The sequence below is a fragment of the Echinops telfairi genome, unplaced genomic scaffold, assembly GCF_000313985.2.
Source record: "Echinops telfairi isolate 266 unplaced genomic scaffold, ASM31398v2 ScPeMD7_3;HRSCAF=10, whole genome shotgun sequence".
Classification (NCBI taxonomy): Eukaryota; Metazoa; Chordata; class Mammalia; order Afrosoricida; family Tenrecidae; genus Echinops; species Echinops telfairi.
Window position 1 is genome coordinate 53,951,549 of NW_022103899.1, and position 18,711 is coordinate 53,970,259.

Genomic DNA, 18,711 nt, shown 5'->3' on the forward strand with positions numbered 1-18,711 from the left:
AGGGAAAGGTCTCTCCCACCCGATGCGATGTATAATCCTGGCCAGTTAGCCGAGGGGAAGGAGCCTGATTGAAAAGTGGTCTAACCTGGGGTAAGAAGTCTTTTCTCAAGAAGCCAGAATAAAAGAAAATGAAAATATCAAGCCCTTGGTTAGTGGGTCAGAAACCTAAGGATGAGTCTCCCTGACATAGAACAGGTTGGGGTACAATGGAAAGGTACAGGATCTAGAAAGGATATGAATAGAGCGTGAAGAAGCTGGTTGGTAAACAGGTGAGTAAAGAACAAACCACGTAGAGAAGCCAAGTCCTGCGAGAGGAACATGGGTCGCCTACTGGAGAGTTCCATTAGCTCGATGGTCTGCAAAGAACTAGGGCTTCTGGCTTGGGCTCCTTGAGACACCTTGTACTCCGAGGACTTTGAGAGTCCTTAAAAGAATTCCTTGAAAACAAGGCCAAATACAACTATGAGGGGAATGGGAAGAGGTAGGTTTGTGCTGTGAGAAAGGCCTAGGGCTACACAAAATGTATAAGTAAGAAGAAAAATGAACTTCTGAAGCCAAAAGCTACAGTGATCATCAAAATCAAACAAGAAAACTACCTTCTTTGTAACCATTTCTGAAGAAGAGAGCAAGACTATTTTTCTGAATACCTAAGCATGCTCAGTTCATTTTGGGGTGGGTTGGGGGACAAGAGATAATCATATTACTTACAGAGTATCTCCCAAAGTATAATTCATATACTGCTGACTGAGCAAGAGGATGACAGGTGGTTCATTAATAAGTATCTGATATTTCAGAGTTGTTCACTTGAATGCATATTAAAAGAAAATACAATGCACGTCACACTTGTGAAGTCACACGTAGTGATTAGGATGAGGCCAAGGTTAATAAGGTCAATCATTTTCACGTGGAATTTAAAGAAAAAAATGTCACTCCAATGGCATACAAAGGTAGTCAAAACATTAAATGGTTGATGCAAAGGTTGCAATTTAAAAATATTGATTGGTGCTTATCTGTTTGTTTGCTTGTCTGGAGAGAGTTGACAAAACTTCCCTTTCTAAGGACACTCTTGATTTGGGGCTAATCTGGGCCCATTTCCTCAGACACTTGATGAAGACAGGACGCCAACTCTGTTACCGGGCAACACTGTGTTTGCCAAGAAGCAAACAAAGGCCCATGGGGCCAAATCCACCTGCAGCCTGTTTGGTAAATAACATTTTATGGGGACACAACCAGACCCATTTGTTTACAAATGATCTCGGACCACGTGCATGTCACCGCAGCACTGTTGAGTCATCCTGATAGAGACCCTATGGCTTATGAGGCATTTAGTGACCCTTACCTTAGGGTAAAAATAACCTGCTGGTCAAGTACATGTAGCCCGGGAATGCTGTAAGTGAAGTAGACATCTAGTGGGAACTCGGGGCTCTCTGCAATGGCTTCTCTACAGTGACTGTTGTAAGTGGGACCCTAACAGCTGCACCTGATGGCCCACCTTGCCTCAGAGCCATCTGTCATCTGGGGGAGTCTGTGGTCACTATGTGAGCTGCTGCAAGGCCACCCACTGAAAAGGAAGACCTGATGTGCTCTGCTGATAGACATTTCCAATCTGATACCCTTCAACACGTTGAGTCTTGGTCCAGTAGAAGCTAAGAAGAAGCCCCTGGGGGTTATGCTTTGTTTCATAGACTTAGCTTTTAATGTTCACACACAATGGTGCAAACACAACACAGAGGACTATGCTCTTGACGGATGGCTGCTAGATGTCCAAAGCATACCTTTCAGTCCTTTCATGCCGTCCATCCCTGGAAATCCAGTGGGGCCTGGAGGACCTGGACCACCCTGAGAGGTTAATGAAACCGAGTGAGACGAGATTGGGTTTCATATATAATTGGCGCATGCATGACAGCGTCCGGGAACCATTCTCTGCGACCAATTTAGTTTTCACTAATTTCAATGGTAAAGGAAATTTAAAATGCAATGCAAGCATACTACCGCAAAGATAAATACCTTTGGAAGAAGATGCCGACACTAACAGGTATTCTCTGCACTTGATGGCAAACGAGTAGCTGCACTGCCCAAGTTGAATGTTAAACTTTGACTGGACATGTTGATACCAATTAAACTATTATTAGAAGTCACATGATACCAACATTAAAAAAATCCATTTTAATCCACAAGATGGGCATCAAATTATATGATGCATTTTCCAGAAACATAATTTTGGCCACTCTGTTTATTGTACCTCCTAGTTTCTCAAGGGATCGTGTTTTACTCACAACATTTCGAATTGGCTTGAGTCATTTTCTAAAACAGCCTGGCATTCCTGGAACCAATCGTCACAAGGCAACTCTCTATTGAGTTGGTTAAACGAGGCTGGGAAGTAGTACACGAACTATGTAAAAGTTTGATCATCTTTATCAGGGGAACCAGGCATGAACATTAGTCAAGAAAGTTCAGCTGAATGATGACCTTCCAGATGTTTCCATTTTCACCTTGTCCTATTGCTTATGTCCTAAAATGGGTAAAAATGCCATGGTAGACACTGGTAAATTACCGCTTGCGCTGGGATCTGAGCAGAGGGTCAGCGAAAAATAGGAAGCCCCTCAGTGAGGTGGGTTAACAGGCCACAATAACAGGCGCAAACACGGTAACTGTGATGGCCCAGGCCTGGCCAGTGTTTCTGCATCATGTTGTGCAGAGGGTTGCGACAAGTGTGAACCAAGATGACACTATTTAGCAATAGGGGATTATGAGAACAGAAGTGTTTTTTTTAAATCAATTTATTGGGGGCTTGTCCAACTCTGATCACAATCCATCCATCCATCCATTGTGTCAAGCACATTTGTACATTTGTTGCCATCATCATTCTCAAAATGTTTTCTTTCTACTTGAGCCCTTGGTATCAGCTCCTCATTTTGACACCTCCCTCCTCACGAACTCTTGATAATTTATAAATTATTATTATTTGTTCAAGTCTTACACTGTCCAATGTCTCCCTTCACCCACTTTTCTGTTGTCCATCCCCCAGGGAGGGAGTTATATGTAGATCTTTGTGATTGGTTCCCTCTATCTCCCCCCACCTTTCCTCCCTGGTATCACTGCTCTCATTATTGGTCCTGAGAGGTTTATCTGTCCTGGATTCCCTGTGTTTCCAGCTCTGATCTGTACCAGTGTACATCCTCTGGTCTAACCAGATTTGTAAGGTAGAATTGGGATCAGGATAGTGGGGGGAGGAAGCATTAAAGAACTAGAGGAATGTTGTATGTTTCATTGGTGCTATACTGCATCCTGACTGGCTCGTAAGCACAGAAAGTTTTATTATTTCCTCTTCCAGAGCACTCACCTGCTCACCGGGAAATCCTGGGAAACCAATGATCCCTATAGGGCCAGGTGAGCCTGGAGGTCCTGGGGGTCCAGGAAGACCTGGTTGTCCTTTTCTACCAGGCTCCCCGCTGTAGAATCCAGGGGACCCAGGTCTTCCTGGTTCTCCTCTTCTTCCTCGCATCCCGGGGTCTCCTTTATCACCTGATGAAGTTGGAAGTGTTATAAACCTCCTTACAGAAATCCAGGGTCAGAGTTAGGCTGAGCAATTTGGTCCTCTTTTCAGGTGAACCCAATGGTATGGGGAGTCTTAATTCCTGCCCTGAGTTGCACTGCCCACACACCTACTCGGGACCATGACGGGTCGTGTGGGTGCGTGGGGTCCTTTGATCCAACACTCTCCTTTTCCAAATGTGGAAATGTGAACCCAGGGAAGTTTCAACCCGTGCTCCCCAACATCTCCTTAAAGAGAGTGGCGAGACAAAAATCACAGGTCTCATGCAGAGGAAGTGTAAACTTTAAGAGGATACAAACGTGATTGCCAAAGTCCTTGCTCCTACATGTCTCTGAGGACAAGCAGCCTGGGATACGGACCAGGGATCATGTCGTAACAATAGACTCCAGCTTGCCCCAGAGCTGCTAACTGAGAATGCACCTCTCAACCTGAGTCCCAGTGGCCCTTCTGCACACGATGGCTTCAGAAGTGTTGGGAGAAATGAGTGGAAAGTCAGCGGGCTACTGACTATTGCTTTCACTACCAATTCCCAGACACAGAGGGGGACCTCAGTACCGGTTCTCCTCGAGAACACCCAAATCTACAAACAGAATCAAACTTGAGCCAAGTGCGAACATGGTAATGTTCAAATATACCACCGGGCTCATCAGTGTATATCTTCATATCTTTAAAATGGCCTTTCCACCTCTCAGTTGCGACTGGGAAAAATCGCCAAATCCACCGGCTCACTTGGATTTTCTGCTAAGAACCCAGCTTATTTGTTGGGGTTGAACGTCCCGAGGGACTACCTGTTTCTCCCGGGACTCCATCATCTCCAGGAGGTCCAGGCTCTCCTGTTGCTCCTTTTCTTGAAAGCAGCTCCATTTCGCCTGCATCCCCCGGAGGTCCTCTCTCTCCTTTAGGTATTAGATGTTGATGAGCAAAGCAAACAGATGCACACAAAAGTCTTCTGTTGAAATGTTCCACTTTCAGTTTAGAAACCACCCCCTTTGATTTCCTGAACTACATCGAGATTTGTGTACTCCACAGTATCAGCTTCATCACCTGATTCCCTAAAGAAGGGTTGTCCCCACTATCCAACCAGCACCCACTCAATGCTTGTGAGATCCAGCCAACCAGTATCAATATCATCAGTGAGTTAAGACAGGCTGGAAAAGCTCCAGGTCTTCCAAATGTCTCTTGACCCTGTGAGATTCGAATGACTCATCTCATATTTTTCAGTTCTTTATTTTTCACCATATAGGTCCCTAAGGTCAACAAAACAGGAAGATCCTCAACAAGATGGATTGACAGTGGATGCAACAATGGGCTCCCGTGTAACAACCATTGTGAGGACTGAGCAGGACAGAGCAGAGCTACTTGCTGTTGTCCATAGAATCATTATGGGTCAGAACCAACTCAACAGCTCCTAACAACAGCAGCAGCCGACCCCTATCACTTTCCTTTCACTAAAAAATCACAGATAAGAAACCTTCCTATGTGATGCGAACGGTCCATGCTCAACTAACCTACAAGTAGGCCATTGGACCCCACCTAGCAGCACTTCAAACAGAAAGCCCTGTGAACTGCTTCCACAAAGATGCCAGCCCCTGAGGGCCTATGGACTGGTTCTACCCCACAGCAATAGTCCTTTTTGCTTTTGTCTTTGAAAAAACAAAACAAAACAATGCCTACCTCCCTCAGCTTAGTTCACCACACAGTGACTTCCGAAATGGCAGAATTGGTACATAAAACAAAATACATTTAGACTCAAATTTCCCAAGTACTGTCCAGGCATAAAAGCTTACTGGAATGGATTTATACCAGGCTGGCAATGGTTAATTCTAGAATTTTGTGAACCAGTTGTTAAACCATGGGTAACTATAAGTCATCACCGACATTCACCCAATTCTTTAGTGTTCTTTTATTTTTAAATTGGGATAGTGATTTCATGTGTTTCTGGGTATGCAAATGATGTACACTCCCACTCAACTACTAGCTGAAAAGTTGATAGTTCGAACACACTCAGCCACATGGCAGAAGAAAGATGTAGCAATGAGTTTCTACAAGGATTGCAACCAGAAAAATCCTTGGGAACAGTTCTCCGTGATCACACATGGTGGGACCTTGAATCGGCAGAGACTCAATGGCAGCAGATTTTAGTTTGATTAATGACACAGTAGCACAGTGGTATAATAATATAGCAACTCATTCCTTGTCCAAGTGAGTAAAGAATGTCTCTTTGGGTTTTTTTATTCTGCATAAATAATTTACTGACAAATAACACAAAAAAGTGAAAAGTAGTATCAATTGATGAGAAGAATCAGTTGTTAACATTTTTTTCTATTAATAGAGTAGTTCATACACTGTGGTTTAGTATACAGGATTGAAAATAAGGAAACTAAAAGGCATTTGCTTAACATTAAAAAAAAAATGACATAGAAGAAAAAGGAATCCAAGCTACAGGATCTTTTTTTTTTTAATGTTTTTTTTTTCATATAGGTTCATATATAGGTTCATATATTGATAGGTTTGGATGAAACACCTCAAACAAACAAATCGCACAACACTGCTTTGTGCACTCAGCTTACCTTTGGCACCTCTTGCTCCCTGATCTCCCAGAAGACCAGGCCAGCCTTTCTCTCCTCGTTCTCCCTTTCTGCCAGGCCGTCCCTCTGGGCCAGGTCCTCCTCTCTCTCCTGGAAAACCTGAGACACCAGGCAGGCCCCAGGGTCCTGAGAAATGACCAGAAAGATGTTTAGGAAAACTTAGGAAAGGCTCGATTTGTCCTCCTCGTAATTCACTGAGAGATGCAAACCCCACCTAACTGAGTTTCTAGTGAAGACCAACAGCATGATCCAGGTGGCTGATTAATAGCTCCACCTGGCCACGCAGTCCTTCTCAGTGTTCCACCCCAGACACCAGAAGTGCAGGCTCGAGGGTTTCAGAAGGCCTGATCCCATATGCTTTCAAGGAATCAAAGCAGAGGTACATTAGCTTTGACTCTAGAACTTCGCTGATTAAGTACCCAGTCCTTTGAGCAGAAGTGTTTATGGGCTCTGTCAACCTTAATATCCTTAACATCCTCTCACCATTTATTCCATTCGCTTCCACCACAGCTTTCCATAAATCATAATACAGAGGACAGGAGAAGGGAGACCAATATCAACAAGGGCTTAGCAAAGCCAGGCTAGTGGAGCCGTAAATCCCATCAGGATGGTCATAGATCAGCCTCATAGATCAGGTCATAGATGAGTCATAGGTCGTAGATGGCAGGAGATGCCAAAGTTATAAAATGGGAGGAGAAAATGCAGATGCACTACCCACCCTGGGGGCCCGGAAGGCCAGGTAGACCATCGACCCCAATGGGGCCTGGGATCCCTGGCAGTCCTGGGAGCCCGCCGGCCCCCTGATGTCCCGGGGCTCCAGGAAGACCCTTCATTCCAGCTGGTCCAGGAAAACCTTCATCCCCTCGCTGTCCCTTCCAGCCTGGGGCACCTGAGCAAAATCACAGTGATGACCATGTATGAAGATGGAAAACCAGTTACATTCACACGCAGGAACCACATGCGCAGGGCCTTGTCTATGCGCAACAAATAGGATGTATCAGTTGATAACAATAGCCACTTTGCATTAGGCTAGGTAAGCGGTGGTCAGGGAGTTGATTCAGACTCCCGTTGAGGCCACCTGTACAGAGTTAAACAGCGACCGAGGGTTTTCAAGGCTTGCAAGGACCTTTTGGGAGCTGAGGACCAGGCCTGTCTTCTGAGGTGCCTCTGGGTAAATTTGAACTGCCAACCTGTCAGTTGGTTAGTAGTCAGTCCAGCACTTGACCAACTGTGCCACTCAGGAATTCCCAGGGACACCCGGGAATTAAACTCCCTTGGTGGAAGGCTGTACTTTTCCGGCTGTCAGAGAAAGGCTACGGAAGGTACTTTGATGAAGACAGCTGGAGTCTGTTTGGGGGTGACATATGCTTTTGGAAGTGGATAGCTCAATATGATAGGATGGAATGAGTTATTGAATTGCATACTTAAAGAATGCTTAAGATACAGCTTTTCATTATGTATATTTACCACCCTAAAAGAAATTTTAAGTGGAGGTGATTCCCTTGCATAAATATTTGCCAGTGGTTTTTATTTCTATTAGAACATGGATAGGGATAAGGAACAAACATGCTATGTGCATTGTACTTGTAGGAGCAAATATAAAACAAACTCATAGAGGAAAATCGCTTCCCAGCTACTTGCTGGAGCTCTGGAAGACTATTCACGGTGACCAGGGAGCTGTAGAAATCAGAGCAATGCCATCTAGTATTTCTGTGGATGGAAAGGAGATGGGAGAGGCAGGCTTTGTCCCCATCTTGTGTCAATCCTGTGGGAGTGCATATTCCTGGGTCAGGCAAAAAGCGATCAGATTTAGTGAATCCCCTCTGATCATAGTGGAGGGATATGAATAGCCTTGCTATCAGACAGAGAGCATTGTCAAGTGGGTTATGGCAGATGTGGTTAGGTTAAAATGTAACACCCTATCATTTATCTCCCTTTTGACCCATTTTAAGATAGTTTCAGTTTTTAATATTTTCTGCTTTCTCTTTGATGGAGAGTTTTATGTTTTGTCTAGTCATTGTTGTTGGGTTTATTGGTTGGCTTCGCATGAATTTTGTATTGTTTTGTATGATATTCTGTACATGAAATTCAGGATAGGTTAATCTATAGAGAGAGTAACTAGATGGGGGCATGGCAAGGGAGGATGGGGGAGAATGGGGAGCGAACAGCAATGAGTCTGAGAAGAAAATGTTCTGGAATTGATTGTGCTGATTGCACAAACCTTCATATGACTGAATGATTAAATTGTACGACATGCGAAGTGCCTGCCAATAAAATGATGTACTTTTTAACAAACTGCTTTAAACATAGTGAGCAGATTTCAATAGCAGAGATGGCAGTCTGCACGGGAAAGTATAGGCCAAATTGGAAATAGCCTGCCGGTACCATGCGTGGAGAGGCACGCCATGCGGCTCCTCGGATCCTGTCCCCTGTCCCACTGGACACGCCAAGAGACCGCCCACCAGCCAGTCTGAAGCCTGTGGTGGTGTGTGTGGTGGTGTGGACTGCTGGAAATTGTGCCACCTTGTTTCTAATCCCAGCACGCTCATCCATGTGGGATGCCATGTTTCGCGGGAGCTTTCAGAACAAGACAGCCCGGAAAGAGAAGCCTGGTGGCCTGTGTCTGAAGACGAGCCGGTGAAAGCCCACGGGACCACAGCACTCGATTGCTCATCCAGGTGCTGGAAGACGAGCCCGTGGGTTGGAAGGCACTGAAAACACACAGAGGCCCCCACAGTGGACTTGGTCGTAGCCACGATGGTGAAGATGGCGCAGGACTGGACCATCTTTTGTGCTGTTGTCCAGGGGCCACCACGAGCTTGACACATCTCCCCCAGACAAAAGTAGATTTTTTGGGGTGAGTGGGTGAGTGGGTGGCTGTAAAGCAGGGGTCCCCTGGCCTAGCCCCCTCTTCATCACCGCCATGGGCCATGAAGGGTGGCATGAATGGAACTAAGGGGACCCTCAGAGCCCATGCAAACTTGCATGAAGCTTATGCTACTTGCTGTGCTGGTAGTGGTCAGTCCTCTTTGTCTCTGACCCAGGAGACTGGTGTCGGCCAGGATCCACACAACAGCAGCGGATCGGCTTGCAGTTGCGGGAAGAGCTAAATCCGAGCCCTGTCACAGTTCTGACAGCTGCTGGCACTTACCTGGCGTTCCTGGGGTCCCAGGGAATCCTGGCTGGCCTGGCATCCCGGGGGCGCCTCGATCACAGGAATGAGCAGCTGGGCCTGGGGTGCCTGGTAACCCAGCACCTCCCTTCCTGCCTTTAGGGCCCATGAGACCTGGAATTCCCGGACTGCCAGGAGGCCCTGAAATGATACAACACACCCAGGACCTTTGTGACACAGAATTCTAGAGATGGCAAAGCAGTAGTTGCTTGCAAAGGCCGATAATGATGGGAGTGGGAGTGAGGCAGAGACATTCTGATCCTGGCTCAGTGCTCCCGGGAGAGGAACCTCCACGTGGGTGTCCTTATTGTCAGCTGCGGTGAGCGCTCAATGAATGAAAGGACCACCCATTGCTGAGTGAGGGCTTTGATAAACTGAGGTGGGCAACAAAGATGATACCTGTGCAAAGCAAAGCACTCATGATTCTTCCTGCTTTTAACACAAGCCTGGCTTCTCTCAGCTCTCTCCTGCACAGACAACCCACTTCACGAGAGAGTCCATCACCTGCCCCCTCAAAGGGACGTGGATTGGAAAGACACTGACGTCCAAAGACATCTTAACCCTCATTTCACACCTGAACCTGGAAATGTATTTCTTTCCCAGCGCTTCATTGTATTTTGGCTGCATAAAGTTAAAGCCTGGTCATCCTGGTGTACATTCAGATGTTGAATGAGCTCCTATGACATGCTGATCTTTAATTGTTTTCCATTTTGGTGTTATCTTCACAAATACGATTTCACAAAGAGACAATGTACTCTTTGTTCCCAAACCCAAACACACTATTGTCCAGTTCATTTTGCCTCGTATGGATCCTACAGGACAAAGTAGAACTGGTCCATAGGATTTCCAAGGCTATAAATCTTTTGGAAGCAGTCTGCTTCATCTTTCTCGTGAGGAGTTCCTGGTAGATTTGAACCACTGACTTGGGGTTAGCAGCCCAATGCTCAACCAGTTCACCACACCACCAGGGCTTCCTTCTCTCTACATAGACTCACTGCCATCGAGTCACTGTCAGCTCATAGTGACTCTATAGGACAGGACAGGGTAGAGTTTCCTTGTGAGTTTCCAAGACTGTGCCTGTTAATGGGAGTAGAAAGTCCCGTCTTTCTCCTGAGGAGCAGCTGATGGTTTTGAACTGCTGACCTTGTGGATTGCAGCCCAACACGTAACCACTATACCACCAGAGCATCTCTTCTCTCTATATAGTGGACACGAAACCAAAGGAATAATATATGTGCCTAGACAAGAGGTGGCTTCAAAATGGAATTAAAAAATAATGGAATTCTTCCATACACTTTCTAAAGCCCCCTCGCATATGTGTTTTTCCCGCTTAACCTTGGACTATAATACTACAAGGTCATATTCATGTCACTAGCCATCATCCCTTCCATGAGAATGCATTTTCACAAGTGCGATGACTGTTAAAATGATTTCCGCAGCTTCTATTTGCATTCCCATTCACTGCTGTGTGTGTGTGTGTGTGTGTGTGTGTGTGTTTCGACTGAAAAACTCAGCTCCCTGAGGACAAGGGTGCTGGCTTACTCCCCATCTCCCTCCCACTTGCCCTATGGGCTAGTAGATGCCTAATAAATACTGCCTGTGCATTGTCTGTCAAGAACCGGAACACTATTCTTCAGCATCTGCTCTGAGGCTCCATCACTGCTTGTTCAAAGTGCAGACTTTGGGCTTGTCCCAGAATCGACAAATCAGAATTCCAGAGACTGGGGCCCAGACCACAAAGATTTCAAGGTCTTCCTCTTACCCCTACCCAGGATGAACTTTAAGTACACTAGAATCAGAAAAGTGGCCTAATGTGTGCCGTGTTGAGCTACGACAGCAAGATCAGCAGTTGAAACCCACCAGCCACTCCTTGGGAGAAACATGAGACTGTCTGCTCCCATATAGATTTACAACCCGGGAAACCCTTTTAAGGGTTAATACCAGTTAGAATTGACCGGACGCTGTGTGGGGCCTGTGGGACCGGACTATGCTGAGTGAGCCCCATTGAGTCATCCTGGATTTGGATACAACCCATAAAAGTCAATGGCAACCCCTGAGGTGCAGAAAACTTGGATGAAAATGGAACATTCTAGACTTAACACAAACCGGCCTAACCATTCTTCAGTGGCTTCCCCGGTTATGGCCAGCTTCATGGACCACACAGACAGCATGGGTCTCCTACCTGCAGCCCCTGGAAGTCCTGGGTCACCTCGGGGCCCTTTCACTCCTGGCACTCCTGCAGGACCACTCTTTCCCGGAGGTCCTGGGGGCCCATAAGCAGGGTCACCTGGGAGTCCTTTCTGACCATTCACACCAGGGGAGCTGGGAAGGCCTGGGGGCCCCGGGAGGGAAGCCCCCTTGTCCCCTTCAAAGCCTGGGTCTCCCATGTCGCCACAAAAACCTATTCAATAACAACAGCAAAATGTCAATTGTTAACAATCCAAATACAGAGGCAGTACAAAGAGACGCCTACTACGTTCAAGTGGGGAGTGGGACATGAGAGGGAGAAGGAGACATTTGTAGAAACACTAAAACTCTGAGTTTCTTAGTAGGTAATATCTTTGCCACCGTTTACAGGAAAGTAAACTGTAACTTCCTATTTCCTGTAAGTCAATAAAGCTTCTCTAATGGCTTTTATTCTCTGCCGAACATTCTGTCTGACCTGGGCCGTTTCTATAGTGTAAGAGAGCAACTGTGGCCTCTAACTCAGGCTTCAAGGTTAGGGTTAGGGTTAGGGTTAGGGTTAGCTAATGAAATGATCACAACTAAGTTATGGAAGCACAGCGCAGGGCCTCGAGTCACTAGGAAGACCATTTTCCCCATCACCCAGGGCTCCCGGGTCATCTGCCGATGAAGGCCACTGGTTTTAGAGGTAGTTAAAAGCTCCTGCCGTCCATGTACCGGAGCAGGAAAACACACTGCCCTTACCAGGTGGGCCTGGTATCTTGGATAGTCCTGGTTTGCCACGTCGGCCCTTTGGTCCATCAAAACACCTCGGCCCGGGAGTGCCCTGGGTACCCGGGAATCCCATGGGACCTAAACAACACCAACAACAAAACAGAGCCTCAATTAAACGCAGACCACCGGAGAACAAAGTGGCAAATCATAGGGTGGAGGGAGGTCCAGCGAACAACTTAGTAGAAACAGATGATGTCATCCTTAGTGGCTGCCAGTCAGCTCCGGCTCACAGTGGCGCCTTAGGTAAACCCCCAAACCCATACCCACTGCCACCCAGCCGACTGTGACTCAGAGCGACCCTACAGAGGGTTCGGAGGCTTTGCCAATCATTTATGAATAGTCCCCTCATTTCCTTCCCAACCATCGACCTTGAAGTCAGCGGCCCAGGGCTTCACCCACAGACCTACCAGGGCTCCTGCTCACGCGTGGTACACAGGGAAAGAAAGAAAGAGACATCGTTTCAAGACTCAAATGACAGACCTTGGAGCGGATAGGCGGTCAGGGTCAAGTAAAATTTGAGAGTTGAAAAACTCATCCAGAGGATACTCCTCAAAGCCAAAGGTGAGAGAATGCAACTGTGAATTGACACACGTTTTCCCACACTCCCTCAAAGCCTTCTAAGAATTCTGAAAACCTCCCAGCCAGCCGTCTGAAAGTTCGCTGTCATTGTGTCTGTCTCGTGGGTCTTCTCCCAGAGGAGATGTAAATGGTAGGGCTATCTCATGGATCGTACCTGGAGGTCCATCAACACCTGGAGGGCCTGGCCTCCCCGGGTAGGTCATGTTACACAAAATTGTATCACCTGGAATGGGAAAAAAAGTGGCATTCGGGTAAGTGGTAGACAACAATGACAGCAATTTGGCTCAAAACCTTTCCCCTCTAATACGTGTGGAAATCAAATGCAAGAATCACAATCAAAGGCATCATTCGATGACACAAACTGTTCCCACACTAGCTTTCTAGAGAAGCTGTCCTGAAATCCAAACCTCAACACTCAAAGGTTTGATCCATCATGAAATACAGCAGCAAATACTCAGCCCTGGGTTCAGAAATCAAGGTCCCTGTTTGAACTCTGGAAATTGTACTAATGAGGAACGTGGTCTAACCCCCGCCCCCCAAATCTAAACCCACTACTACAGAGTCAACTCACATTCATAGGGTTGCTGTACACGAATTGTAAGTCTTATAGCAGACACCTGCCCCATCTTTCTCCCAATGAGTGGTTGATGGGGTTGACCACCAACCTTGTAGTTAGCAGTCTAATGCTTATCCTCCATCTCTTTCTTAGGGTCTCAGGGTAGGTGAGGCTGTGGTTCACGTAGGCTAGACTCTAGAAGAAGTTGCAAGAATTTGTTCTTTGATTCCTTCTTCTTCTTTTGCTCCAGACAGGAACCAGTTATTGTATCTTAGATGACCACTTGAAAACTTTAAGACCCCAGTCACTATTCACAAGCTAGGATCGAGAACCTCCACTCCACGAGCCATATTATGCCTGTTAACCAGGTTGGCCCACGAGACTATAGTCCTGAGTCTTCCATCCAGAAAACCAACCCCACAAGGGGTTTGGTTACGTCTAAGAAGTGTCCGTAGCTATGCACTTATGTGCCTTGTTATATGCATGAAAACAGAAGCAGTGCACACATCGTTCTATATGTGACATTTGACTAAAGATAACATTTTACTCATGCACACACACACACACATATGCATGCCTATGAACCACATACATGTTTTTTGGTGGTGGTTGTGAAAACGTTTAAGAAGTTGGGGAAAATGTGTACCTAAGATCCTGACTCACAGAGAGCCTATGGGGCAGAGTAGAACTGCCCCAGTGGGCTGCGGAGACTGTAACGCTTTCCAAGAACAGCCAGCCTCATCTCTCTTCAGCAGAGCTGCCAATGGTTTTAGACTGCTGAACTTCTGGTTAACAGCCCAACACGAAACCCACTACTTGACCAGGGCTGACTGTAGCTTCCAGAATTTCACTTGCATTTCTGCCACACAAACATTCACATTACCTCTCTGACCCTTCAGACCATCAAAGCCTCTCATGCCAGGGTGGCCAGGAGCTCCTGGTCTCCCTCTCTCTCCCGGTGGACCAGGAAATCCCAGGCCTGGAGGTCCCCTGGCTCCTTCTCTGCCCGGAGGTCCCGGTGGTCCAGGGAACCCTTGACCACCAGGGGTTGCGTCTTCATGATCTCCCTGGAAATGTGTAATTTGTGAATCAATTGTCAGCCTTAGAAAGTCCATGAACTCAAAGTCTCCAACTCCAATAGACAGCCCAGAAGGTAAACCAACTGCCCAAGAATCCAGGCCAGCTCAGGAGGGTGCCATGTGTATCAGCGTAGAACTGCTGTCCCTATGGTTTTTGATGGTTAGTTTTTCCAGACGTGGATCACCAGACCTTTCTTCCAAGTTGCTTCTGGGTGGGGTCAAACTTCCCATCTTTCAGTTAGTAACTTAGCATGTTAATCATCTGTGCCACCCAGAACTCTAGTTTATCGCTGGTAATTGCAACTTAGAATAATTAGCTTCATTCTCCTTCAAGAATGTACCTACGACGGGGCTTCTAAAAGTGCATGGAAAAATTCCATGATCTTTTATTCCCTTTCCCCACAAACTTTCTGAAGACTCCTTGTCTACCCATAACCCACTGCCAGTGAGCCAGTTCTGACTCGTAGTGGCTCGATAGGACAGCATAGAACTGCACCATAGGGCGTATGATGCTATAAATCTTCAAGGAAGCAGAGTGCTCCATCTTTCTCCCATAGAGTGGCTGGTAGGTTTGAATTGCTGACCTTTTGATTAGCAGCCCAGTGATTAACCAACTCTACCACCAAGGCTCCTTTTTAAGCATCCATTTATCTGTCGTTCCAGTTTTTCTTCCATTCTTTTGAATATGCCCAAACTAGAATACAAAATTGCATGTAGAGCCACTAATACCAAATCTCTCTTATCAAAGATGATAAACCTAGAAATCAGGAAACCAAGGGAGGGGATAGACTTACAAACTGATCCATTCTTTTAGATTTGGAATTCTTTTCCTGCCTTCTCAGAAGGCACACAGATTCCATCGCAGCTCTGAGTCTATAGGGAACAAGCTAACAAGCACTCTGCCCTCCTGCTTGGGAACTTGACCTCAGGGGTACAGTCTAGCTCTGTCCCAACAGGAATCTGAGTTTAGCCAGACCCCAGTTGCCATGTTCGCTTCAGCTCTCAAAACAAGCAAGTCAAAACCAGCTTGCCTTTGAATAAATTCCAACTGATGGTGGCCCCATGTGGGTCAGAGTGGGGTCAGAGTGGACCGATGTTCCTTAAGATTGTATGGCTGTCACCTTAAGCACCACTTTTCTCCCAATGTATTTCTGATGTCTTCAAACCATCATTTGGTCAGTAGCTGAGCACATAACCATTTTTTCCACCCAGCATCTCGTCTGGAAGAATTACAAAGACCTAGTTTGGCCAAGGTTATGAACCCTGGTAGCATAGTGGTTACACCTGGGACTGCTAACTGCAAGGTAAGCAGCTCACACCATCAGCTTCTCCTTGGGAGAAAGATGAGGCTTCTATAAAGATTTACAATCCTGTGAGTTGCTATGGGACAGAATGAACTCGACAGCAGTGGGAATACATAAAAACAGGGGTGCAAGCAGTAAACAGTTGGAATTTCGATCCAACCAAAGGCGATTCACATGCTGGTTTACATAGGAAAACATCCAACCCAGCTCTGTGACCTTGTAAGCATCATGAATTCCATAGTGCCTCACACATGCAAAAAATAAAAAGAAAGAAAAGAGAAAGAAAATCCCCAATATTGGGTCATGTCTTGACTCCTTTCCCTTCCTTACCTGCACAACTATGCACTGGTGACTTTGAAGGGTAGACTTTGGACCGTTAACCACAGGGCAGTCATTTAAACCTACCAGCCTCTTTGTGGGAGAAAGATAAGTCTGAAGCCCCCTGGGAAACCCCATTGAGAGTCACTACGAGTTGGAATCAATTGGATGACAGTGGATTTGGTTATGGTTTAACCTACACATAGTTTCCACCCAAACCATGACTGAAAGGTAAGGATATATGCTTGATCAGTGGCACTTCCCATGAGCACAGTGGCCTTGCATTAGTTGGGCCTCTCTGCCTTGCTATAGCTGCTCATGGATTTCTTCCCTAGGGAAAGCACCGACTTGGATCCTCAGCACCTGTGCCCCGTGCTTCACTTGACAGGGCCAGCTGGGCCATGGTTTGACATCATGGAGGGCTTTTGAGAAACAGTGGCCCCAGAAGAGAAAAAGCAACATGACAGTGAGAGAGTCTGGGGACCAAGCCACCACTCTGGGCTTTAGACCATCTCCAAGGACACCACGTCTTTGAGCCCCATCCTCCTAAAGGCCCAGAGAACTGAAAGTGGATGCTCTGATTACAGCATCTTAACCCTTGGTCAACTGAGTGAAGAACTGCTGTGTGGCCATATAAGAAAGGACAAGGTTAGTGCTGCCAAAGCATTATACATACTGGGGGTCCTGGGTCTCCTCTTCTTCCAGCATGTCCATCCTGACCATCTTGTCCCTGTTGCCCTGGGAATCCTGGGGGTCCCTGAGGACCTCGTTCTCCTTTGTTCCCTGGGAATAGAGGGCAGAAGATACCCCAGCCCCTATCAGCGAGGGGTGATGGAGGGAAAGGGCTAGAAAAAAAGAGAGTGACCTTGATTCTGTGTATGTCATTGGCGTTTCCACTGAAAGCTTCGGTGGCCCAAGGCCACACAAAGACAACCACACAAAAGTCAAAGAGAAGGATGACAATTGCCAGATTCCGTAAAGTCCTTTCCCGTTTCAATCATATTTGGTGTTGCTTTCCTAGCTGGAGTTGACAATGAGTGTTTTCCTTCCTCTCTGGTTGTAAGAATGTGGAGCTGCCTGGGGCCATGTTCCTTGCAGCCCAGACAAAGCCAGACAATCGTGCACTAAAACATGGAAGATGCTGGAACAGCTTGCTGATGCCATATGAGGCTCTGGACCCAGTTATTCCCAGGACCAACTTTGTGTCGAACCTTCCAAATTTGGTTTAGGTGAGTCAACAAGTCTACACATCTCTGCCCCTCTCTTTCTCTTAAACTCCGTCAAGGTGGACTTCTGTCCTTTACAAACCAAAATGTTCCTGGCTAATACTGTATATTAAAATACATCCAGCACATAACCACACACCACCATCCAGGGGGAAGAACTTCAGAAACCAGAGAGGAAGGGAGACAGCAGACAGTGTGAGATTTGAAAATAATAACAATCTATAATCTATCAAGGGGCCACGAGGGTTGTGGGGGAGGAGGGAAGAGGGGAAAAAAGGAGGAGCTGATCCCAAGGGATCAATGGGAAAAAATGTATAACAAAGAATGATGGCAATATTTGTACAAATATGTCAGATGCAGTCATATATGGATTGTAACAAGAGTGGCAAGAGCCCCCAAAAATGATTTTTTAAAAATGCAGCCGGAAAACACCAGGCAAGTCTAAGGTGGTCAGGCTTCACACTCAAGTTCACCGCAGTGAACGTCAGAGAGCCTGACTGGAAGAGCAATCACACTCATAGAGATTCAACAGGGAATCTGGGCTCTCCACCCATGTGCTTCTTTCTTTACACAATCTCAACCATCCTGGGTCTTGTTCTTAAATTGGTCTGTGTTCCCAGGGGAGACAGACACAGGCATACCTCATTGATGCTGCTTCATCTCTTTCTGCTCCACGAATACTGCTCTTTTGACAAATTGTTTGTGACAATGCTAGGTTGAGCAAGTTTATTATCTTGCGGTCAGATGTCCTGTTTGGGTCATTCTAGGACTAGTTCAAACCTTTTCAGAATGCTATTGTGTCCTTGAGACTAGCCTCTCTCTCACACACACACACACACAGCCATCAAGTAGATGCTGACTCACAGCAACCCTGTAGGACAGGGTAGAAGTGCCCCTGTGGGTTTCACTTCAGAGACTGTCACTCTTTACAAGAGTAGAAAGCCCCCTCTTCCTTCCTTGAAGCTACTGGTAATTTTGAACTGTTGACCTTGCAGTTAGTAGTAGCCCAGTGCATAACCACTACTCCATCCAGGCATGGGCTATAGTAGAAAGTACACCTTTGGTTTACAGTCCAGTGCATATACTTTTTGCATGCATACTAGAAAACAAAATATAAAGGTTTACAAATGCACCTTTATAGGCACTAGGAAACACAGACAATGCACATGGCTCATTTTACTGCTCTCTTCCCTGCGGTGGTGGTCTGAAATGAAATCTGCAATATCACGAGGTCTGCCTGGGTAAGAGGGTTGGTCATAAACAATGCAGGATGGATCCTGCAGCATTCCTAAAGTGGCGGGGAGCCAGGTGATCGGGTGGGCTCACCTTTAACTCTCGATACAACCGTGTCGCCTTTTTCTCCTTTTCTGCCATG

At 46.4% G+C, this 18,711-nt stretch overlaps 1 protein-coding gene across 1 annotated transcript in view; it reads right to left on the bottom strand.

Annotated features, from left to right (window-relative positions):
* The window catches only part of COL4A4 (collagen type IV alpha 4 chain), a 135,041-nt gene that overhangs the window by 50,788 nt on the left and 65,542 nt on the right, over positions 1-18,711 (bottom strand). Inside the window, exons 22-33 of the mRNA XM_045294258.1 lie at positions 18,663-18,705; positions 16,787-16,893; positions 14,293-14,476; positions 13,008-13,076; positions 12,245-12,352; positions 11,499-11,717; positions 9,296-9,457; positions 6,863-7,033; positions 6,127-6,270; positions 4,345-4,452; positions 3,344-3,525; positions 1,776-1,839 (exon numbers count right to left, since the gene is read on the bottom strand). Of these exons, the coding sequence (XP_045150193.1) occupies positions 1,776-1,839; positions 3,344-3,525; positions 4,345-4,452; positions 6,127-6,270; positions 6,863-7,033; positions 9,296-9,457; positions 11,499-11,717; positions 12,245-12,352; positions 13,008-13,076; positions 14,293-14,476; positions 16,787-16,893; positions 18,663-18,705 (1,561 nt within the window). The remainder of the gene's footprint in view (positions 1-1,775; positions 1,840-3,343; positions 3,526-4,344; positions 4,453-6,126; positions 6,271-6,862; positions 7,034-9,295; positions 9,458-11,498; positions 11,718-12,244; positions 12,353-13,007; positions 13,077-14,292; positions 14,477-16,786; positions 16,894-18,662; positions 18,706-18,711) is intronic.